A 22,079-nucleotide genomic window follows, 5' to 3' on the forward strand; every position below is an offset into this window, starting at 1 on the left:
TACAAATCAATGATTTAATTCATTAAAATTGCCAATTAAATACACGTATCCTGATACAAAATTGTGCGTATGTACGTTGACTCTGTTCTCCATTGACAACCCTCGTGCTTCTGAGGCCCCCCAAAGTGGTGCCATAATCTCGACAGGCGAATGTGATACTGAGAAAAAACTATTTGTCGCGCCGTTGGCCGGTCTTAAGGGCTGAGGCTCGATATCACGCGGAGACGCGGCCGCCTATCAAGTGGAAGCCAAGAGACGAGGCGACAAGGCAACGAGGCCAGCTCATGGCTGACAAGGAGGGCGCAGTGCATTGAAGGTGTGCTTGAGGCAAAACTGCGAGATAAAATCTTCCAAGCATGCTTGAATTGGCCGATTGGTAGAAGTGACGAGGAGGGGGGGCCTCACATTGCCAGCCAGAATCAATAGCACCAGGGTGCGATAGTCAAGTGGACTATAGATATCAGATCACGTGTAAATGTAGGTTTTCTTTGAACCAGACTCTTCACCTCAGTCATGGCTGAAATGTACTGCCTTGACCCTGACTCTTTCTACAGGGCAGTACGCGCAGCGAGACGTGCTGCAGTGCTGACACGTGGGGATATTCACTGACATGCCGGTGTGGCCACAGACGCAACACGTCCACTGAGTTACCGTTTTCTTCTTCGGAGCCAGTTGTACTGGGCCTTGAAGAGGGTAAAAAATGTCGCTGCCCTCAGGCCCGTCCACACTGGGTAAGGCGAAATCTGGTACGGGCCCGGCCTGCCCGTCCTTCCCCGCCGTAGCCCACGTGCTAATAGGTTCCCATTCGGACTCTCCATCTCCGCTGTTGCTAAGTTTCTGGGCTAGGGGTGGGATATAACTCATGATCAACGATATAATTGTCGAAGCTAGGAGATTGAAGTGCTGAAATCAGGTCCACGGTTAGATACGTGAGGACGGGTGAGGTGTTTTAGAGCTGCCTCAGCTTGAATATAAACATCTATAGATATCTCTGCCAAGCTCCTCAAGTCTAGCTACTCTTAGGCCGGTGATTGCTCTCGTCGCACTGGAGTCTCAAGTAGCGAAGCGGCTGAGATAATTGTCTCAGTACCGTATTAACTCGTGTTGGACTGACCCTCGGGTGCCGGACTAGGGGCCCGGATAAGACCGAATCCCTGATACATCAATATCTTGTCTTAGTCATGAGGGGGGTGTGAGATTGACCAAAAACCCCTCACCGGAAACAGGGCCCTGGAAGCAGGTTAGATCCTACAAGCATGATCATCAATATCATCATCTTTAGGCTCCACTATCGTCTTGATCATTATTGCCCTAATTGACTTACCCGTACCGGATCCAACAACTCGGTAAATTCTTTCTGCCCCGCTTTACTGCAGCTTATCAGTGAAGGCTTATCGGGATGACTAGAGCCAACCACTAGTGAGTTAAGCTACAGAATTTGCGGGGTCTACTTGCATAAGGGAGTCAAAAAATTTGTACCAACTTACCGAGTTCATACGGTAACTTTGGGTCTTAAACTGTCCGTTTTCGAAAAGAGCTATTAATATGGGCAAAAACTCCTTCCACTAGCGCTAGCGTCTCCATTTTTCCACTCTTAGCCGCGAAAGCGTGCAAACAGCCTACAATGGTTCCTCTTTTGTAATAGCTAGGCTGCGCGGAGTGAGGTAGTCTGCGACCGGAGGACGCACCCGTCCGCCAGGATCTGCAACTGAATTCCTAATAATGGACGTTCTGGGCGTCACACGATGGCCTGAAACCAGCTTGTGTTGCGGTCCAGACACCCAAACAGTCGTTAGGGCGAAGTTACACGGGGAGCTGAAACGTATTCATTAAGTTTGTGCTTGTGCTATGTATTGAAGCTCAATTGGGACTCGGATGACCCCTGAATGGGATAAGTCAAACCAAGCTAGGCTGAATGGTATCACTTCTGTTCCATATGAATATTGTCTTGTACTTTAGCCGAGCCTGCTATTATCTTACCTTGTTCCACTCTCACACACTTTAGAAGGAGGATCCAAAACTTAGCACGAACCTTGACGTAAGTGTCTGATGCCGGGTATCAACGAGAATTAGGTACCTAACAGATGTTAAGTTGATTTCCAAATCGTACTATTAGTTTTATTAGTAGTATCTTCTTCGTGTTGTGGCTCAGTGCTGACTAGATCTTATGCCATCACACAATATTGCATTGACAGCTGCAGCAAAAGTAAAATGGACACTACGCTAGTGTGTAGTGCAACAGAAACCTTACATTATGTGTGACATACCCCCGCCCCCCCTAGATTAGCGAATATGTGTGTGAGGCAATTCAAACATTGCGATTCTGAGACGCAGACTGTACTTTGTGTTGCTTCTCAGTAGGACTGTGTAGCTGTGTGGCTGTCCCAGCTTGTTGTGTGCGTGGTCCGGACTGTCGACGTCATCCAGTTGGTGTATGGGTTGTCTATTGCACCTGCGATAGCAATCTTTAGAATAGTTTCAGGTATTAAATTCACGGGCTTATAACTCTCAGAATAGCTCAAAGACGGGAGTACCCTATGACAACGAGTCGGGGTAAGGACCCTTATACCATGGCAGTGACGGGGCGGTAACTTAGCAGGAATTAAATGCCCCAACATGTTGAGATTTTACGAAGTCATTGAATTAAATTGGATTGACAACTGTAGCCTTCGAACTGTTACAATGCTCTGAATGGCAAATTTCGTACATTTCAGTCATTGGATTTCATCACTGCTTAAATGTGTCCTCGTCGTATAGTAGATAAGGAATGAAGGGTTGGTATTTTCTATCGACTGTTTAAACCACATTGGAAGGATACTGGATCGTTTCTAGTGGTATGAACTCCTCCTTGATGGACCGAACACTCACAAATCGCTGCAGATGAGCCATTGTGCCTGTCTTATCGTTGGTACCAGAGTCACGGCTGCCTCCAAACGGTTGCTGAGCCACGATCGAGCCGGTACACTTAGTGTTAAGGTAGAGCATACCGGCAGCGTGCTTCAAGATAGTCTGCGCCGTTCGAGAGGCGTAGGGGTCAGTGGCATAAACACTGCCGGTCAGAGCATATCGAGAGGTGCTGTCAATAGTCTTTAATGTCTCCTCCCACTTGTTATCCGGGAAAACGTAGATTCCGAGGATAGGTCCAAACAGCTCCCGAGACATAATGTCATGTCGTGGGTTGGTTGTTTGATAGATGGTTGGGTGGACGAAGTAGCCCTCCTCCTTCGAGGCTTTTCCTCCCACCACCAACTCCAGTTCGGGATCAGTCTTAGCATCCTCAATGACCTGATTCAGTTTGTCAAAAGACCTCTCGTGGATAACTGGGGTGATGAAATTTTCGTAATTCTCAACATTGCCGACCTTCAGCTCAGCAACCTCGTCTTGTAGATGCTTCTTGAACTCGGGCCAAACGGATTCGGCGACGTAAACCCTGGAGTTTGCAGAGCATTTTTGGCCCTGGTACTCAAAGGAACCTCGAATGGTATTGAGAGCAGCACTCCTGATGTCGGCAGATGAATGAACAACTCCCCAGTTCTTGCCACCAGTCTCGCCGACGACTCTGGGGTATGAGTTGTAGATGCCATCGCCGATTCCGTTTCCAATCTTCTTTTGCACTCCCTTGAAAACCTGGGTAGACCCAATGAACGACAGCGCGCCAAACTCAGGCCTTTTGAGGACTGTGTCGGTGACCTCCTCAGCGTCGCCAGGAATGAACTGGATGACGTCCTTCGGAAGACCTGCCTCGAGCAGGATCTGATACAACAGCCAGCTAGAATGAAGAGCCGAATCGGAAGGTTTCCAAATGACCACATTGCCCAAAAGAGCGGCAGGGCCAACGAGGGTGGCGCCGAGTGCGGTGAAGTTGAATGGAGCGATCGCGTAGACGAAGCCTTCTAGCGGGCGGTACTCCATCTTGTTCCATTGCCCTGAGGGCTGAACCTTGGGTTGTTGCGCAAACAATGACCAAGCCTCTTGGATATAGTACCGGAAAAAATCCACCGTCTCGCTGGGTGCTTCAATCTCTGCTTGCCAGATGTTCTTGCCCTGGCCCAACATGGTGGCCGCGACGATATCAGAGCGGTACTTTCCAGCGATCAATTCTGAGGCGCGCAGAAAAATGGCAGCTCGGTCCTCAAAAGGCATGGCCTCCCAGGCGGGCTTCGCGTTCAGGGCAGCATCGATGGCTGCGTTGACATGGTCGGGGGTGGCGATGGCATATTCTGCGACGATCTCCTTGTGGAAGGATGGGTTCTCTTGCTTCCTTGTTTGTTCCGTTTTTACCTGATTACTACGTGAGTGAAAACTTTTCAAAGGAGAGTATGACACATACTGTTGCACCGCTAATGGATATGGGAATGTTGAGAGGAAAAGCGCTCTTCATCCGCTTGATGGTCTTTGTCAACTCGGCCCTCTCGGGCGAACCTTTGGCATAATCGAGCTGGAGTTCCTCAGTTAGCATAATTTCAAGCCATGTAAAAATTTATTCGTGGGTCATACAAATTTCTCATTTTCGAACTTGGGAGGATGGAGGCTGAGACATCGTCGCAGAGCGGGAGTTGCGGTGCTGCGACGACTTGCGGCATTCAAGTCCGCCAGCTGGACCCTTCGGATAAATTGAGACCTCTGCATGATGGAACTTGGTAAAAGGACTCGATGGAGAGAATTAAAGATGAACTGCTGAGTGAGCATTTGTCAAATCAAGTCGGCTTTGAGCGATCAAGTATGCCTCTTATGGTAGCGAATCGGGATCTGGACGGAAGCAGCTTCCGACGGTCGGCGTCTCTCCTCCGACCAGCGCTGCAATGCAACCACCCCCTTTAGTCGTCCCGATAGTAGCCTATCCAAACGTCTTCAACGCCACGGAATTTGCTCCGACTATTGGCTCATTTTCCGTGCTGATTGTCGCGCAGGTCGTCATGACTGCATGAACCTGCTCTTGTGACCTCGCTGCGCGTCCCCGCCCGCCGCCACCTTACCTGAATGGTCTTTTAGCCCAAGCCAAACAACGATAACAGCGTCGGGATGCAATCCCGTGCTACGTCGCCTATCGTCGGAGGTTTGTTCTGGGTGTTACGGAGTGAGGGGGTCGTCAAATAGGGCTGGTAGCTCAGATGGGTGAAGTATATCATCGGTTGATCTCCTTTATCGTGACAGGCGACAATCATACTTCCATACCAAGGCCATCCGCCCCAGAATGTTATTCCAAAGTCCAATTCACAGCCGTCAAAAACTCCTTCCCCTTGTATCCCATCTCTTTGGGCAGCAACAGAGGAGAAGGCTACTCAGTCATGCCTCTATCAAATCTGCTCCGGTAGTGGTGGAGGAGCAGACGGCGCTCTCCAAACTGCCGGCCAAAACCCTACTGCGCTCTGCTATTTTGACCACCGTTATGTCAAAACCCTGGCTACTTCGACCTTCTTTAGCCATCATGGAGCTCGTCGTCAACTCAAAGTCTGCGCTCCTGAATGCGGACAAGAACCCTGCTCTGAATCGGTTGCTACGGTGGGCCGTCTACAACCATTTCTGCGCGGGCACAAATTCCAAAGAGAGCTTAGACGCAGTGAAGAATACAAAGAAGCTAGGGTACCACGGTGTTATTCTCGGATATGCTAGGGAGGTTGTGCTGGATCCAGTGGAGGCACTCCACCACACCCCCTCCGAAGGCGCCAAGTATGGACAAAAGCACTATGAGGTGGTCGATGAGTGGAAAATGGGAAACGTGGAGACTTTGGACATGCTTGATGCTGGCGACTTCCTGGCAGTGAAGTGAGTTTACACATACTTTCCTGGCGGAATCAATCAAGCTAACCTTGGGATAGACTGACTGGTGCTGGTCAAATCGCTCTGGATGCTCTGCAAGATAAGCAACCAATGCCCGAGTATCTCGAGAAAGCTGTGGATGAGATTTGCGGGGAGGCGAGAAAAAGAGGTTGCCGACTGTGGTTCGACGCTGAGCAACAGGCCCTGCAGCCTACACTTGATGAGTGGGCAATTGCAACAATGCGGAAACATAACCGAGGAGGCAAAGATTTGATGTACAACACGATCCAGGGTTATCTCAAAGGATCCAGAGCCAACGCTGAGCGACACTTAACACTAGCAGCCCAAGAAGGATTTACCGTGGCTGTCAAGCTTGTTCGAGGAGCTTACATCGAAAACGAAATCCGGTCTCTGATCCACGACACAAAGGAGGACACCGATCGATGTTACGATGACATCGCTGACATGTTCATCTCTCGGAGGATGCCGGAAGCGGCGAAACACCTTGATTTCCCTAGTGCTACCCTATTTTTGGGCACCCACAACGCTGCGAGTGCAGAAAAGGCCATTCAAACTCACAAGCAGAGGGTGCTGGCTGGTCTCCCTCTAACACCTCTAGAGTGCGGTCAAATCTTGGGAATGGCGGATGAGCTCAGTTGCAAGCTGCTTCAGGATCACGAGAAGGATGCTGCTGATTCTAGGATTGGAGGGAAATCACCCCGAATACTGAAGGCCTTCATTTGGGGCTCGGTTGGAGAGTGTATGGGATATCTGTATCGCCGGACGGTGGAGAATCGTGGGGCTGTAGAGCGAACTCAGCACATGGCGGAGGCAATGCGGAAAGAAGTGCGCCGCAGAATTTTCGGGTAGATGGGGCTATGAACTGAGAATATGTTTTAAACATTCAGATTTTCTGTCTTAGTGTAGCTGGCATTATATGTATCAATGAAATCACGGCCGTACGGTCGAACTGTTCATCCAGCCCTGTCATTCCCAGTCACTCTAGTTAGTGGAGGAAATAGCATATGTGCGAACAGATGTTCCAAGGATTCTCTGCAACCAACACTGCCTTAACTGGTAATAAATTCCCGTCATATTTCATTTCCTTCTAATAAGAAACTCTCACATTTACTCAACATTTAGAGTCATGTGCGAGGATACAGCAATAGGAGTCACCAAAAGTTCACATACATTGAGGGAGCAAAGAAAAGACCCGGATGGAATCGCCACTCCCACCAGAGTATCTAGGATGCAAGACGGACATAGATTCATAATGAGACTCTAATTTATTACACTGGGGGAACCAATCGTCATTATTGCTTCGACTTCTCTTCTAGTTTGGTAAGAAGGTCACTTTTGGGTTGTTCATCGACCCACCGCATTCGGGGCAGCTCAAATGTCGAGGTAATACGACCATAAGACATGCCACCTAATTGCGCAATCGGTCGCAACTTTTCGAGGTCAATGTGACTAAAGTCCTCATTGGCCGCATCCTCTTGAACCCAGAACCGTGTTGCCTCGAGTAGGACTATCGCAGCACTGCTCATCCCAGGTTGGTGGGGGGCGAACTCCTTGATATCCACAACCTTGCCCTCGATGGAAAAGACCGACTCTTGAACCCGGGATGGCTTGACAGTTGTTGTGGGGGCCTCATGAAGACCAGTGACATCCCACTCGGACAGTCCATAGGGTGCATCGATTGAGGAAGCGCTCACAGCCTCGATCATATTTTCTGAAACCGTATTGATAACGCATTCGCCAGTGTCTTTCAGATTTTGGTAGGTATCTTTGATAGCGCCAAATCTTGAAGAGAAACTGACGATAAACATGGGCGGGTCATGATCAACAAGTTGAAAGTAGCTGAAGGGTGCGAGATTCTTCGTCTTGCCATCCACGGAAAGTGTGCTGATGAATCCGACCGGGCGTGGAGCGATTCCGGAAACCAAAAGTCTATAATTTTGACTAACGGATCGGTCTGAAGAATAGGGATCGATTTCCTTGTGAACTTTCTGTCTTGGGTCTGTGGCAGAAGGCGACTTATTGCGGACGCCATGGCCAAAAGACCAGGTTGAGTCGGGCGACTTGGTGACTTCGATTGGGGGGTTGGAATGATCGAAGTCCGGTCGCTTAGCGATGGTCTCTTCGAAGTTGGAGACTGTTTGTACAGCTGAGAACCCATTTGTTGTCTTTGCCGGACTGGGAGCCAACGCTGCTGCGGCGGAGGAATTCATTCGCAGGGTGGCTGGGAGCGCCCTTGACACCACAGATGCTTGTCCGCGGAGTGTATTCAATTGCCTATGACAGATTTGATAAGATAAACAATTTTGAAACCATGGGGACCTAAATAATTAGGATGCCTCATACCTCAGGGCAATTAGTGAGCGAGATGCGGTGGCTCTGATGGCCATTGTCAGATCCGGCTGGGGAGGTTCAATTCCTTGGAATGAATCGTTATAAAACACGTGTTCTCGGGTTTCGTTTTCGATATACCATAAATGTACCTGTCGTCAAGGGATATTTATCGACTGTTTGCGAACCCCAGAAAATGTGTTGCTGAATGATAAGAAAATGCAAACCCCACCGGATTTCGAAGCCGATCTCGCGCCATTGTGCCCACTGACTCGCACACGTCGGGTGCGCCATCCGACTGACAAATCACTCTCCGCCGATAAGCGCCATCATTTTGAGAAGCCGAATGCGTACGGATTTACTTATAGTCGGAACCATCCCCCGACCTCATTCCCCGATCGACCCACGATAATCCACAAACCCACTGCGAGTCCAGTCGCCTGTTCACAGTCTCAAGATGCCGAATAACCTACAGCGGGCCAAAATCGGCAAGAAATGCCCGAAAGCGTGTGTATCTACTGGCATTATTTTCTCCACTTCTGTGGCGTCCTTCAAGCCCTGACTGTTGTTGCAGCTGTAATCGATGCCGGTCCATGAAGGTCAAGTGCTCCGGCTCTCAGCCATGCACAAGATGCGATCGTAAGCATGTAACATGTCAATTTCCTGCCACGGACAAACGAGTCTCGGTCCCAGAGAGGTATGTGGGATGATCGTTCATCTTCGACTTTCCCCACCCCGCTCCTAAACCGCGTCTAACCTGCATCTCCACCAACAACAGCTATCTCCGCGCCTTGGAAGGCCGCCAGGACGGCAGTGCCTCAGACCCCTTCTTGGAGAATGAGACATGGTCAAGCCGTCAACTTCGTTCCAGAGACTCGAATGTTGGGGCCCGGGCTGTCGGTGCTGGCGAGGGCTCAATGACATCCGGCCGAGGTGAGATGGTAGACCCAGGTAAGACAATACCGTCAATTCAACAGCCTGTTCTTACTGACACATACCAGTCTTGACGCCGGGGACGTCCCAGGAACATCAATCCGAACACGCCCATGCAGGGAGTGTTATTGAGTCGGCCCTTAGCAGAGTGGAGCCGGCCTTTCAGCAGAATCCTCTCGTAGATAATGACTACACCTTTGCATTTGCACAAGAAAATGGGAAATATTGTAAGTGCCATAAGCCATCTCACACTGGAATGTTCACTCATATTTGCCAGGGTACATGGGCCCGTCGTCATCTTGGGCCTTCTGTCGTCGTGTACTCTCACTCGTCGGGAAGCATCTTCCTGATGCCGGCTGCGAACCAGCCCCGTGGCATCTTGACGGAGTCGCTTTTAAGATGCAAAGACGACCCCTCGGCTTTGATGAAGCCCCTGATGTTTCAAATCTACCACCTTCAGATTATGCCCTTTTCTTGGTCAAAACAGCCACCTTTTATCTGGGTCCACTGGCCAACATCATTGATGAGCAATCTTTCCTCCGCAACATGAAAGAGTTGTACCAGGATGCGCCCACCAAAGCGAAGAGATGTAGGCACTGGTACGCCCAATTCTTGCTCATGTTGGCATTTGGAAAGGCCTTCTTGGGTAACGGAGGCAAGAGTGATAAGCCACCCGGTTATAATTATGCGGCTCGAGCCATGTCACTACTTCCAGATCTGGCGGCAATTGACAATGATCCTGTAGTCGCAGCTCAGGCGTTAACTTTGGCGGCCATTTACTTTCAATCCGTCGATATGAGGGTGCCTGCTTTCCAGCATGTGAGTGTTGACCTGATTCAGTGATCATACATCTGCTTACATGATGCCTCTCTAGATTGGACAGGCTCTACGTATATGTGTTCTTGCTGGGATGCATCGACACATGCGAGAGGACGTTGTTGGCGTCGAACTGTCCAGACGATGCCATATCGTATTTTGGATCGTCTACATGTTGGACCTCGACTGGGCGGCACTCATTGGGGCAACGAGTTCTATTCGAGACGAAGACATCACCACGAAGCTTCCATCTGAGACGGATGACTCTCTCAATGCATTGACTATGACTCTTCATGTTCGACTCTCCCGCTTGACAACTCGAGTCTTGACAAGTGAGTCCAGCGTGTTCTAACCCTTCGCTGCTTCGAACATCGCTCATCATATTCCACAGCCGTCTATGGTGTAGGAAAGAATTACGATGGCACACTCATCACAGATACTCAGTCGATTTTGAGGAATCTTGCGGAATTATCTAGAGATTTGAATGCTCTAATCAGCACGTACTTTCAAGACTCCATCAGCAAAGCTTCACGCACTGCGACCCGTTTAATCCTGGGCTATCACCACGTGAGTTTAGTATTATAAGTGTATCGCCGATTCAAATCTAACATTCTCCAGTGTGTGGTTCTTACAACCAGACCGCAAATCATGTGCGCACTGCACATGCATATTGAGCAGGCTACAACACAAGTCTCTCGGGGAATCAATCTTTCGCCGCCTGTCGCGTCACTTATACAGTCATGCGTTGACTCAGCTCAGACGGTTTTAAGCACTCTCCGGGCATTAGCTGACGAAGATCTATTGGGTAAGCTTTTATACTCTCCTCATAATAGGAAGTTGCTAACTGTAATGTCTTCGTCTAGAATCTTTTCTACCTTTCCAAGTCGAATACGCATCTTCTTCCGCCTTTCTGCTTCATCTTATCACCGTTATCTGCCCCTACCTTCTCCACGACCATACCTGGCGCGAAGATATCAACTACATACTCGACACCATGATCTCAAAAGGCAGCTTGGTGGCGCCTCTCAGAAAGGTAGAACTAAGCCAACTAGAACAAAAGCTATCTTCTTTCACTCCAGCTAGTGAAGTACCTGAGACACAGGAACCTTCAACCGTGGAAGATGAGTTACAGCACCAGGTACAAGGAGAGCTAGAGCACGAGGATCATGCGATTATTGATGAGACTGGATGGGATCACTTTGCAGCTAATGCAATGGCCGGGTTATCACCACGGGAACTTCTTGATCTGGCAGAACAGCTCGACGTGGATTGCCTTTTATATCCTCCAGAAATGTAGTAACCTTGATTTCCCTCGGGAATATTCCACATCCACCCTTCTTAGCGCACAAAATATGCGACCGACCTCCCTACTCGTCGTTTGAGAGAAAGTTTTCTAGGACAAGGGCTCTCGCACAGCCGGAACATACTACCAGGAGGAAGATGATTAATACACTTGGCTGTGTGGTAGTGGAAGGGCGTAGAAAGTAATTACCGGAATGATCTGGGCTTTTTCGAGATCCCACACGCCACCTCGAGCGTAAGCATCATTGGTGATTAGTTTGTGGACTTCTTCAGCGCTGTCTCCAGTATATACGATGACACTACCCTTGAACAATGCAGGTTCGCCATCAACAGGATGCTTTTCGAACATGGCTCCTTCAATATCGTTTGGTTAGCCATAGACAGCCAGCCGACTGGAGAATGCAGCAAGTATTAAAAGAACTCACCACCAGCGACGAGTTTTCCAGAAGCAACCAACGGCTTCACTGCCTCATAATGCTGACTTGAATGGAATGTGTCAGAAAGCGGACCAAGGCGAAGTTGAGCGCGAGGTTGAACCCAGTGACATCGTCAGCTTACCTTTTTACCTCTTTTCTACGTTCAAGAACGTTGGCCTTATCGGGGAGAATACAGAGCCACTCCCGCTTTTTATCGGTGGCCATGTTTCGAGCCTGAGTCGCAGTGTTCAAGAAAGACGAATGAGGGGAAAATGCCCGTGACGTGGGTGTTGAGAACACCCGCACACAAACTCGGCGCAACGAATGAGTAGTGAACGACATCGCTTGCTGTAACGAGAATGTGTGAAGCTGGCGGATTGTCTTCTTCGATGTTAATTTAACGTCCTTTAGAACCGCACATATGATGATGTTCACTAGCCACGTCGGGACCCCGTTCCGATTCTATGTCGAGTCAGGTCCACCGGGTGACATACCCGACGAGGCCGAGAACTTCGCGCCGGAAACGAGTCCTTTAGAAGGCTATATGTAGCAAAAATGAGGTATCCGTTTAGCAATTACATGCTAATTAAAAATACAAATGGGGGTGTTTCTTGCCCAAGTCCTTAGCCTTGCTTTCGCTTGGCGGGTGGTTCAGCTCCCATGATGCTTCCAACATGCTGTCTCCATCAGAGGCGGACATAGACTGTCCAGTATTTACGACTATCGGCTGCTGTACTTCTGTATCGGGTATGTCTGTAATTGGCACCGGTACGGCCATCTGGTTGATTGCGCGAAGGGGCCAGGTAGTGCTCGGTGGCGGATTGTCGATCGACAAGTCACCTGCACTCGAAGGGGTTGCTCCAATTCGTTGTTGGTACCATTTATGTACCTCATCCATTGATTGCAACGGAAGGCTGTCCCATTCTTTTATGCGGTCGGCTTTACTTTGTCGCGAGTGATGTAGTGAGTTCGGTTCATCAACCGATCGTTGGTCAATGAACTGAAGAACCCGATATAGGGCATCTTCAGTTTCCACTAGGCGTGCTTCCAATCTATTGATGAAACCAATAGGTATCCCCCTGTTTAGGATGTCAGTATTTGATAAGGCAACATGTCCAGAGTGGATACAGACCTCTTGTTCTGCTCCGGATAGTGGCAGTTGGACGGGTCATGGCTGCATTGAAGGCAGTGAGGTCTAGATAAGGCAAAGAACTTAGTTCATTCATAGCAGATAGTCAATCGATAGGGAAAACAAACAGTTGGCGGTCGCACTGCACCGGTTGTTAGTGATCTATGATTTGAGGCTGATAGTTGTCCCGCCCTGCAGCACCCAGTGTAAGAGATTGCTCACCTTGCGTTTCCTCTGTCGACAGTAGCTGCAGGCAATGGGATTCAAGCCCTGCCCAGCCTCCCCTTCCTCTAATTCATTGTCGGCCATATGCTCTTGCGCAACGGCCGACCCTTTCTGTGCAAATACTGCTGGTGGTCCAGGTTAGCACAATCACTGAAGCGATGCCCCACTGGAGCGACCACACGAAGTTCCATCATAACCCCGCTTCGGACCTTTCTTTGTCCGCTCCAACGTCATTCCTTGACCTTGGTTCACACGCGACACGGCTTCAGATGCAGCCTTCTCACCTCGGACACGACAAGGTCATTTCAGCGGTGAATTATTCCCCTGGAAATTCTGTGCCATATGGCTCCACGGGGAGTCGCAGCGTGATGGCCACTCACCAATCACCGTTCAGCGCCTCCGAGACTGCCTCATGTTCTACCCCTGGATACTCAACCGAAGCACGCAAACGAAAGCGATCGATCTCCGGATCCCAGCCAGCCAGAGAATATGGGTTGATGCGCGATTCCGGAGAGCATGATGTGGCTCGCTTTGTCGGGAGTGGCAGCGGGATTCACTACATACGTGCTGTGTACCTAAGACTGGCCAGGAGGTCCGCGACGAGAACGACCCAGGCGACGACGATCAATAATCTGGTACCGGGCGAGGACGATCAGCTTCGACAACCGACCTTGGCAAAAACGAACCGAGAGAAACTTCTGTGGAAATCCCATGAAGTCCTCAGTGACTCAGGGGCGGGCAACCTTCATCCAAGCTTCGAAGACTTGGTTGGGTGGTCAAAGAGCTTCTTTGAGTCCTGGCATCCCGCCGTCCCGTTTCTCCATGGCCCAGACACACTACGGATATTCGAAGACGCTTCGGAGCGAGGGATATCGTCCATTCTTCCATTGGACTATGTCATTCTCAGATCAATACTGTCCATCTCGCTCGCCGATAGCCGCCAAGGAGATGCCTTCTCGAAACCTATTCCGTCAGACCTCGTTTTCAAAAGTGTGGAAGAAGCTGTAGCAAGCTCACAATTCGCACTCAGTCAACCAGCATCGATCCGAGCCACCCAAGCAGCTCTTGCTATCCAGTTATTCCTCACGTCAATGCTCTGTCTGAATGCAGCATCTCGCCTGGGCGGTCTCATCGTTCGCATGGCCTTCCACCTGGGGCTTCATCGATGTCCAACTCGGTTTCCTTTCTTCACCGTGGAGGAAGCCTCTGTTCGGCGCCGCGTGTTCTGGTGCATCTACATTCTCGAGAGATTTCTCTGTCAATCCCTCGGGCTGCCTCTAGATATCCAAGACGATGACTTGGATGTTTGCTACCCAGGTGAGGAGCATCATGGCGGGTCAACTGATGCTGCTAATGGAGCCGAAAAGCTACAATTGCTCACTTATCTCGCCAAACAAGCCAGAATTCGCGGGCTTATCCTAGAACTACGCAACAAGTCTTTTACGAAGCGTCAGGACACCGCTGATCGAACAGCATTTGTACAGACGGAGCTCGCAAAATGGTCGAATGAGATCCTGGATATCGTTGAAGAAGAGGACGAAGTAGACAATTTGAGCGACACCGATACGCCTAATCGACCAAAGATTTCCCCTAGCCATCGCTTAATGCTACTTTTCCTGAAGCACGAGTCCACAATTTGTCTGAACCGCCCCGGTTTGGCTTCTGAGGCTTCTTCTCCATCCTACTCTTCTGCTTTCCAAGCCTGCATCTCTGCGGCAAAGTCGATCTGTATTCTATTTAAAAGACACCGAAAACGTCACCGTCTCGGTAATGATCGGGGTGAGAGACGGTTGGTCATGCCCCTTCTGTGGCCATCTTTTACCTGGGCTGTGTGGATCAGCACTTTTGTTCTTGTCCACGCCGCCTTTGAGAGCCAGGTCCCACTTGACAGTGCACTGAGGTATGTCCCCGGCTTAATTCTGTGAACTAATACTAATGTTTGTTGAAGGCACGTCATGGCTGGGAAGGATATGCTCAGCCATCTGGCTGCTCGAGACACATCATGGCCAGAGTATTGCCTCGAAGCCATTGATGAACTTATCTCTGCTGTCCGGGAGTTATCCACCACGATCTCGGTGACCCAGGACACGGCCGATGTATTGCCAGAGTCTCAGACATTGTTCAGAACAGTTGCATCTCAGAGTGCGCCATCTGATGGTCAAGAAAGCACTTCTACGGCAAACAAGCGCCGAGGTACAACATCGGGCTGGGATTCAGCCGCTGGTGTCGACAATAACCCAACCTCGGGAGGATCATACAATGAGTCTAGCGTTTTGACACAAGCCTCAAACGGTAGCGAAGCAAACGTACAGCATCAAAACACGGTACCATCATCCAGAGCAGCGGCTCCATTGCAACCAGACGCGCTTTGGCGACAGAGGCAGTCGCGTGCCCAATCATTCGCAACTATGGGCGTTCATTACAACCCAGACGCCTCAGCTATTGCTGCTAACCGACCAGGTCTCGCAGGTGCCCAAGATCCCTCTTCCTCATTTCCTGTGGCAACAGACTCACTTGATGTTCCCCTGGACACCGGGCCCGTCGAAGGTCAAGAGTCAATGATGTGGTATGACCAGCTATTTGCCAGTTCATTCAGTGCTATTGACAACCCTTTTCTCGTTGCTGCCGAGTTTGACGCGTCTATTGACCCAACTTGGAACTATCTAAGGTAATGTTGACTTGTGCTGTATCTTATACTGTATTCTAATACTTTTACTATCCTGGCGTGGGAGGTATTGTGTACATATTTCTCTCCAAATACACTTTCGTGATAGTTCTGGCCTCGGTTAATATCGACGTGTGCAAATTCACGATGGTGTGTATATGAGACATATTTCAGCTCTACATCCAGCAATAAAAGACCCATAGGGTCAAGAACTTTTGCCTACGATCTTGACCTGTATTTTCTCTTGGCCCCGTGGCGACCGTTAGCACCCTAGAATGAGTATTGCCATTCGCACATATAACTACATACTTCAATTCTGCTGATCATTATTTATTATTCTCATAAATTATTTAGAAGACCAATTCGAAGTGTTTATTTCCTAATAAGCATTTCATTAAATTGAACATTTTAAGACATATAACCCTAAGGTCTAAGAACTCCAATTTTAGATATATCGATTCGCCCTGGGGTTAAGCTGAAGAGGCTTGCAATTGTGTGCAAATAGCAATACTCCCTAGAATCTTTTTTCTTCTTCAAGACTGGCTGAAGAAAACAAATCCTCACATTCGCGATACACCCGCCGACAAACTTTAGCAGGGAATGGGGAGAAAAAGGCAAGGTCACTATTCAAGGATTGTTCACATTTTTCCGGTTATCTGATCGTAGTACTCAAAAACATGTGTTCTGTTGACTAAACCTCCCCCTAATCGTAGATAGCACGATTAGCCTACAGTTCAAACAATTGTTCGTTCCTTCACCACAATCCCCGAGTATGGCACCTTGGACCGCAACATTGGTTGCCCACTTGAGCCTAGTAAGCGTATCTCACTGTCTGGGCATTTGTCTCTTGGTCAAGCTTCTTGTTGTCCCGACGCAGCCAGACCCTCATGGCCCACGTTCCAGCAATGCACGCGACGGCAAATGCAGCATTGCTCGACATTCCGATCAAGTAACGAGGTCCGTTGCTCTTTGGGTACAGGTACGCGGTGTAGATGTAGGACGCATTGGCGACCACATTTACAATCGACAAGCTGACGGACTTCTTTTCGGGGGTTGATCCAAGGGTCGCGGACACCCAGCCAAGAATCATGGAGTTGACGGCATAAGCACCACTCGCGAACAAGAAGCATGCAATGTATCGGGCAGGAGTGTTGAGCGTGGCGCAAGAGATGATATATCCAACCAGTGCGATGCTCATACACGTTGTGATGTGCCAGGTCCGCTCATTGTACTTGCCCGAAGACATGCCGGCAAGGTATCCAAAAAAGCCAGAAACGAGGTAGGGAGGGCAAGTGAGCACGAGAGTGATGGTTTTGTTGAAACCCAGAGAGCCAACAACAGTCGGGAAGAAGTTGTTGAAGGAGCACGCCGAAAGATGCATGTTTTGGATGAAGCAAAAGAGCCAAAGTCGAGGATCGCGAACAGCCTGGAAGAATCCAGCACGGGCTCCCTTGCTCTCCTCAAGACCGACAGTATCACGGACCATACGGTCATGAGCAAGCTGTCTCTCTTCCGGCTCCAGCCACCGAGTGGTCAATGGGCTATCGGCCAACGTGAAAATGCCGACAATACCGACAACAAATGTCAGAATGCCTTCGATGATGAAAAGCCACTGCCATCCTCGGAGACCCTGTGCTCCATCAATGGTGTTGAAAGTAGCTGCGGCAATGAGACCCGAGAAGGAGGTGGCAAAGATATTGCCAGAGTATAGAATCGACAGTCGCGTGGCAATCTCTTTGCGGGTATAGAAGATTGACAGGAGGTACAGGGCTCCGGGGTAGAACGGTGCCTCTGTAACGCCCAAGAAGAACCGAAGTACAACAAGGCTGGTGTAGTTTTTGGCGAGAGCGGTGCAGGCAGACACGACTGCCCAGGCCATCATGCAGATGGACATATAGACCGAAGGACGAACGCGTTTCGATGAGATTAACATGTTGGACGGAATTTGCATAAGGAGATATCTAATCGTGTGTTAGCAAAATAAACAGATGAGCGCGTGTTCGATGGTTTGAACTTACCCAACGAAGAGAATGGAGATGCAGGTGTTGTACTGGGTTCCGACAAGACCAAGATGCTCCTCCAGGTCGTTCAAGCGCGCTTGAGCAATGGCATTTCGATCCAGCTACAAGTTTACCAGTTAGTAAAAGGTATTCCAAGCAATCAAATCAGTCTCGGCCGGACGTACATAGTTCAGGAAATACATGGCCCACAGAGTCGGCATGATTCTAAAGTCCAGCTTGCGGACGAGGCGAATCTCCTCGGGGCTGGTCTTCTTGACAGCTCCAGAGTAGTCGGCCTCCTCACCCAGGACGCCTCCCTTTTCCATGGGGTCGGCAGACATTTCGACAAAGTCGTCCTCTGGCTTTCGCTCGATGCTGCTTCGCTTGGTGTCTGCTGTCATGATGATCGCCCAAGAAGATGTCTTAGAGAAGAGGAGGAGTTGGTGGGATATGAGGCTGGCAATCTCAAGCAAACCGTGACGGCCGCAATGCCATCTTATATTTCACGGGGCCAAGGCTACATTGGTCATGGCCTGACCTAGTCTTCTTCTCCGTGACGACGTCCCCCCGGGGCCCCAGATTTTCCCCAAGGTCAACTGCCATTAGACCGGATCTAGACCCAGGATTGGCGTAAGGTTAGATGCTTTAGCGTCGGACAATGAATGCACCGCTGCTTGGAGCCGATGCGGGACCGCCGTGAAGCGGGGGAATGCATCCCGTCAGCTGAAGTTGGAGTCAACACCAGGGTCTAAGAATGCGGCGAAAGGGGCGTCACATTACGGTACAATTTCAACACTAACAAGTACCGGATGAGACCTCGGTTTGAGAAATAGATCAGACTATGGCATTGGACACAGTGACGGACTATCTAATTGTGCACAGCAGGTTGAGATGACTCGAAGGCGGCTACTCCAGCTCCTTCACCTGCACCACCTCTCTACCCTTGTTCAGGACAATCTGCACATGCATCTTTGATCCTACCCCATCTTCCTTGAAAAAGTTCTCCTCTTGGAGGCGGCCTAGGAATAGTTCGTATGCAGGCATGTATCCCCGCACGAATTGAATAACTTGTTCGTCCGTCATCCCCGGCTTGTGCTTCCTAAGCGCCTTCTCCTGGTCCAATCTCCACTCATATACGTGGATCAACTTGTCTGTGCTCAGATGCAGAAAGCCGTCAAAGTGCTTTGGGCCTGCAAACGAGTCGCAGTAGCGCCCAAGATTATCGTTGATGAGCAGCAGGTGGCTCAGGTCGTGGCTGGCGAGCGTCTGGATGAGCTTGGCCTCTTCAGACTGAGGTTCGCCGCCCGTAATGGTCGCTTTGTCTTCTTCCCACTTCTGGCTGACCTGTTCTTTATTCAAAGGCTGGAAGCCGAGGCACCAGCCTTCAAAGATTAGAACATCCAGGCCCTGGCTGGCAGGGACCTTGTCCCACTGTTCCGGGGGCACTCGGCCTCCCTGACCGCTGTGAAGGCTCTTATCGTAGGCTGGCCACTTGATGAAAGCCTCTGGACTATTGTTCGAGTTTACGGCAAGAACCTGATGGAAGAATTCTCGAGCAAGAGTCTCATCGTGGGTCCCAGGCTGGCCTCGTGTCTGCAATAGCCCATTGTCCGGGTTTGCCTCTCGGAGAGCGACGAGGTCTGCATGGTCGGAGTAGAGGTCGTCCAGTGAGAGAATCCTTGTCTTGAGGCTGTGCTGAGCAACCAGAGCTCCGGATAGAGCTGCAGCCCATGTCGATTTTCCACTGCCTTGGAGACCTGACAACCCTAGCACGTAGGGCGTCGAGGTTGTCTCGCGATGGGCTTGGATAAGGGGAACAAATTTAGCCAGGACGGCTTCAATTGCTTTCGGGTCTATCATGATGTTCAGAAAGTATTCGGTGAAATTTGATTGATTGAGTTGTAAAAGTCCATGTCCAAATGAGTGACGAGGGGCGACAAACACCTCATGAATCGCTACTCGGCGTTGCACCTCCGCGCTCTCCCCGCATTCGGCATCTCTCCATCATCTTCGACTTCAGTTCCTCTCAACAAGAGCAATCTCAGATTCTTTCCCCGCATTCTCCACGGTCTTGGCCGGATGCCGGCACTAAACCATCCCATGAAACAAATGGACTGACATCTGACGATGCGTTACGCAGGATACGTCCGCGTGGACTGATTCTGGCGGACTATGAAATGTCCGCGGCCAATCCTACGTCCGCTCCGCATACACTTGCGCGTCTACCTTGGCGAAGCGTTGGATGAAATGGCCGACCTACATCCGTGGTCGGAGAAGTCCTGAGGAATCGACGATTACAAAAGACGGCATGCTTCAAGAGTCTGCATAATTGCTTCTCACCGCATCCTCACCACCCAACCCCCAGTCGAACCAATCTCCTGCATCCCCCACCATGTCTCCTAGCGCGCTTGCTTCCAAGAAGGCGTACAGCATCGCCTCCATTCCTGCCGATGGAATTGGCCCCGAGGTTGTCGAGGCCGGTATCGAGGTCTTGAAGGCTCTGGCCGACACGCTTCAGACCTTTGAGCTTGACTTTACTCACTACGACTGGAGCTCTGATACCTTCAAGAAGACGGGGAAGTACATCCCCGACAACGGTTTGGAGGAGCTTAAGAAGCACGACGCCATCCTCTTTGGCGCCGTCGGTGCCCCTGGTATGTTGATATAACCCTCCGCGTTCATTGGCCTCCTTGTTCACACGACGGCGCAGATGTCCCTGATCACATTTCTTTGTGGGGCCTTCGCCTGGCAATTTGCCAGCCCTTCCAACAGTATGCCAATGTCCGGCCGACCAAGGTCCTGAAGGGCACCCAGTCACCCCTCCGCAACTGCAAGACGGGCGACCTTGACTGGGTCATCATCCGCGAGAACAGTGAGGGAGAGTACGCCGGTCAAGGCGGCCGCTCCCACCGCGGCCGGGCCTGGGAGACAGCTACTGAGGTTTCCATCTTTACCCGCCATGGAATTACTAGGCTCATGCGCTTTGCCTTCGAGACTGCTCAGAAGCGACCTCGCAAACTGATCACTGTCGTTACCAAGAGCAATGCTCAGCGAAACGGCATGGTGCTGTGGGATGAGGTTGCCGCTGAGGTCGCCACCGAGTTCCCTGATGTCACAGTCGACAAGATGCTTGTTGACGCCATGACTACCCGAATGGTCCTGAAGCCCGAGACTTTGGATACCATTGTCGCCACCAACCTGGTAAGGCCTCCGTCAAGTTGATCAAATATGACATGCTAATGCTCAACCTAGCACGCTGATATTCTCTCTGATCTGGCAGCCGCCCTGGCTGGTTCCATTGGCATTGCCCCTACCAGCAACCTTGACCCGACGCGCGAGAACCCGTCCATGTTCGAGCCCATCCACGGCTCTGCCTTTGACATCACCGGAAAGGGCGTCGCCAATCCTGTGGCTACCTTCTGGACCGCTGCCGAGATGATGACTTGGCTGGGTGAGGAAGAGGCCTCGCTCAAGTTGATGCAGTGTGTCGAGAACGTGTGCGATGCGGGTGTTCTATCAGCTGACCTGGGTGGTACTGCAACAACAAAGGAGGTGACGGCTGCAGTGGTGGCGGAGATTAAGAAGACGCTTGTCAAGTCAATCTAGACAAAGGTTCTGAAAGCGATACAAGGAAACATGATAGACGTGGAGAATTGCGCTCTTTGGATTATCGAGGGTAGTTAAGTGTATAAAATTGATGTTCTATGGGGTGCTTCTAGTTTCTGCTCCCTTCTTTGACACAAGCCATTGTCCCGTGGACACACGCAAATCCACCCGAAAATGTACGAACAAAGATATCAGTTTGAGCAACAAACAGCTTTTCATTGTTAGACATAGACCCATTGTTTGACACCTCCCATATAAACTCTCGCAGGCTCTAACTCCCACCCGTAACATTTCTCACATAACGCAATCGACCAAGATATCACCATATCCACCCCAGCTCAAAACCTCCCAAGACAGAACAAATCAGCAAACCTCCACAGAAACCATGTGTCGCATTCAGAAGTCCATGTGCACCGCCAAAGACTGCGAATATCCCTGGTACACCCTCATGAAATACTGTAGCCGGTCAGGCTTGGATCCTAAGAACCCTCTTCACGCTTACTTTCTCGAGCATGGGCAATCCTGGCAAGGTAAGGTCGAGCTCGCGCCTCCGGTGGCCTGCTGCGGAGAGCTGGTTCAGGAGCCTCCGATGTTCGACTTCTATTGTCAGGAACACATGTTGAGCATATTTGGATGGAGTAAGTGAGTTTATTCATGTCAATGATTAGGTTCTTCAAATACATAGTGTTTATTTTACAATTTACCAGTCAGTATTCTAATAAGGTCCTATCCTACAGTTACAGGCCAAACGTCTCCGTACGTACCTTGAGATCCATTCGCGTCGTGATCCGCCTACTCTGGATGAGAGCCAAACCGTACCGAAGTCACACGTCTTTGACATCCTGCAGCGCTTTATTACCCGTAAATTGGAGTGACCC

At 50.2% G+C, this 22,079-nt stretch overlaps 11 protein-coding genes across 11 annotated transcripts; 4 read left to right on the forward strand and 7 right to left on the reverse strand.

Moving 5' to 3' along the window:
• Nucleotides 1-507: 507 nt before the first annotated feature.
• BGZ61DRAFT_473191 (uncharacterized protein) lies at nt 508-864 on the reverse strand (the record flags this gene model as incomplete). Its single annotated transcript, XM_046248431.1, has 1 exon — nt 508-864. One exon carries the CDS (start codon nt 862-864, stop codon nt 508-510), a length of 357 nt encoding a protein of 118 aa, XP_046109248.1.
• Nucleotides 865-2,796: 1,932 nt separating this feature from the next.
• BGZ61DRAFT_342911 (Aldehyde/histidinol dehydrogenase) lies at nt 2,797-4,629 on the reverse strand (the record flags this gene model as incomplete). Its single annotated transcript, XM_046239545.1, has 3 exons — nt 2,797-4,281; nt 4,331-4,438; nt 4,498-4,629. The coding sequence occupies 3 exons, from the start codon at nt 4,627-4,629 to the stop codon at nt 2,797-2,799; spliced, it is 1,725 nt and encodes a 574-aa protein (XP_046109249.1).
• Nucleotides 4,630-5,389: 760 nt separating this feature from the next.
• On the forward strand, nt 5,390-6,630 carry BGZ61DRAFT_342292 (FAD-linked oxidoreductase-like protein; the record flags this gene model as incomplete). The annotated part of the gene is made up of 2 exons (XM_046239492.1): nt 5,390-5,766; nt 5,820-6,630. The coding sequence occupies 2 exons, from the start codon at nt 5,390-5,392 to the stop codon at nt 6,628-6,630; spliced, it is 1,188 nt and encodes a 395-aa protein (XP_046109250.1).
• Nucleotides 6,631-6,912: 282 nt separating this feature from the next.
• On the reverse strand, nt 6,913-8,316 carry BGZ61DRAFT_442582 (uncharacterized protein). Its single transcript, XM_046244754.1, has 2 exons — nt 8,125-8,316; nt 6,913-8,055 (listed from the first exon to the last, which is right to left on the reverse strand). Exons 1-2 carry the CDS (start codon nt 8,166-8,168, stop codon nt 7,074-7,076), a joined length of 1,026 nt encoding a protein of 341 aa, XP_046109251.1. The 5' UTR covers nt 8,169-8,316; the 3' UTR covers nt 6,913-7,073.
• A 386-nt stretch (nt 8,317-8,702) lies between these two features.
• Nucleotides 8,703-11,155, forward strand: BGZ61DRAFT_527804 (uncharacterized protein; the record flags this gene model as incomplete). Its single annotated transcript, XM_046253163.1, has 8 exons — nt 8,703-8,806; nt 8,888-9,060; nt 9,111-9,269; nt 9,320-9,861; nt 9,917-10,190; nt 10,250-10,425; nt 10,477-10,663; nt 10,722-11,155. 8 exons carry the CDS (start codon nt 8,703-8,705, stop codon nt 11,153-11,155), a joined length of 2,049 nt encoding a protein of 682 aa, XP_046109252.1.
• A 147-nt stretch (nt 11,156-11,302) lies between these two features.
• On the reverse strand, nt 11,303-11,801 carry BGZ61DRAFT_527805 (uncharacterized protein; the record flags this gene model as incomplete). Its single annotated transcript, XM_046253164.1, has 3 exons — nt 11,303-11,514; nt 11,586-11,641; nt 11,719-11,801. The coding sequence occupies 3 exons, from the start codon at nt 11,799-11,801 to the stop codon at nt 11,303-11,305; spliced, it is 351 nt and encodes a 116-aa protein (XP_046109253.1).
• Nucleotides 11,802-12,040: 239 nt separating this feature from the next.
• On the reverse strand, nt 12,041-13,077 carry BGZ61DRAFT_124904 (uncharacterized protein). The gene is made up of 4 exons (XM_046237079.1): nt 12,928-13,077; nt 12,834-12,847; nt 12,709-12,771; nt 12,041-12,655 (listed from the first exon to the last, which is right to left on the reverse strand). Exons 1-4 carry the CDS (start codon nt 13,012-13,014, stop codon nt 12,163-12,165), a joined length of 657 nt encoding a protein of 218 aa, XP_046109254.1. The 5' UTR covers nt 13,015-13,077; the 3' UTR covers nt 12,041-12,162.
• Nucleotides 13,078-13,298: 221 nt separating this feature from the next.
• On the forward strand, nt 13,299-15,602 carry BGZ61DRAFT_527806 (fungal-specific transcription factor domain-containing protein; the record flags this gene model as incomplete). The annotated part of the gene is made up of 2 exons (XM_046253165.1): nt 13,299-14,830; nt 14,879-15,602. The coding sequence occupies 2 exons, from the start codon at nt 13,299-13,301 to the stop codon at nt 15,600-15,602; spliced, it is 2,256 nt and encodes a 751-aa protein (XP_046109255.1).
• Nucleotides 15,603-16,406: 804 nt separating this feature from the next.
• Nucleotides 16,407-17,936, reverse strand: BGZ61DRAFT_342674 (major facilitator superfamily domain-containing protein; the record flags this gene model as incomplete). The annotated part of the gene is made up of 3 exons (XM_046239529.1): nt 16,407-17,556; nt 17,614-17,717; nt 17,781-17,936. 3 exons carry the CDS (start codon nt 17,934-17,936, stop codon nt 16,407-16,409), a joined length of 1,410 nt encoding a protein of 469 aa, XP_046109256.1.
• Nucleotides 17,937-18,399: 463 nt separating this feature from the next.
• Nucleotides 18,400-19,582, reverse strand: BGZ61DRAFT_442587 (P-loop containing nucleoside triphosphate hydrolase protein). Its single transcript, XM_046244755.1, has one exon. The coding sequence runs from the start codon at nt 19,453-19,455 to the stop codon at nt 18,502-18,504; it is 954 nt and encodes a 317-aa protein (XP_046109257.1). The 5' UTR covers nt 19,456-19,582; the 3' UTR covers nt 18,400-18,501.
• Nucleotides 19,583-19,603: 21 nt separating this feature from the next.
• BGZ61DRAFT_503165 (uncharacterized protein) lies at nt 19,604-21,338 on the forward strand. Its single transcript, XM_046251761.1, has 3 exons — nt 19,604-20,249; nt 20,306-20,796; nt 20,848-21,338. Exons 1-3 carry the CDS (start codon nt 19,988-19,990, stop codon nt 21,199-21,201), a joined length of 1,107 nt encoding a protein of 368 aa, XP_046109258.1. The 5' UTR covers nt 19,604-19,987; the 3' UTR covers nt 21,202-21,338.
• Nucleotides 21,339-22,079: the final 741 nt, after the last annotated feature.

This window comes from Ilyonectria robusta (assembly GCF_021365365.1).
Source record: "Ilyonectria robusta strain PMI_751 chromosome Unknown BGZ61scaffold_3, whole genome shotgun sequence".
Taxonomy (NCBI): Eukaryota; Fungi; Ascomycota; class Sordariomycetes; order Hypocreales; family Nectriaceae; genus Ilyonectria; species Ilyonectria robusta.

Coding starts and splice junctions, on each gene's coding strand:
- BGZ61DRAFT_124904 (XM_046237079.1), bottom strand. CDS start 13,014: ATGGCCGACAATGAATTAGAGGAAGGGGAGGCTGGGCAGGGCTTGAAT. Junction 12,656..12,708: donor TATCCGGAGCAGAACAAGAG/GTCTGTATCCAC, acceptor CATCCTAAACAG/GGGGATACCTATTGGTTTCA.
- BGZ61DRAFT_503165 (XM_046251761.1), top strand. CDS start 19,988: ATGTCTCCTAGCGCGCTTGCTTCCAAGAAGGCGTACAGCATCGCCTCC. Junction 20,250..20,305: donor TGGCGCCGTCGGTGCCCCTG/GTATGTTGATAT, acceptor ACGACGGCGCAG/ATGTCCCTGATCACATTTCT. Junction 20,797..20,847: donor CCATTGTCGCCACCAACCTG/GTAAGGCCTCCG, acceptor TGCTCAACCTAG/CACGCTGATATTCTCTCTGA.
- BGZ61DRAFT_442582 (XM_046244754.1), bottom strand. CDS start 8,168: ATGGCCATCAGAGCCACCGCATCTCGCTCACTAATTGCCCTGAG. Junction 8,056..8,124: donor CGCTCACTAATTGCCCTGAG/GTATGAGGCATC, acceptor AATCTGTCATAG/GCAATTGAATACACTCCGCG.
- BGZ61DRAFT_442587 (XM_046244755.1), bottom strand. CDS start 19,455: ATGATAGACCCGAAAGCAATTGAAGCCGTCCTGGCTAAATTTGTTCCC.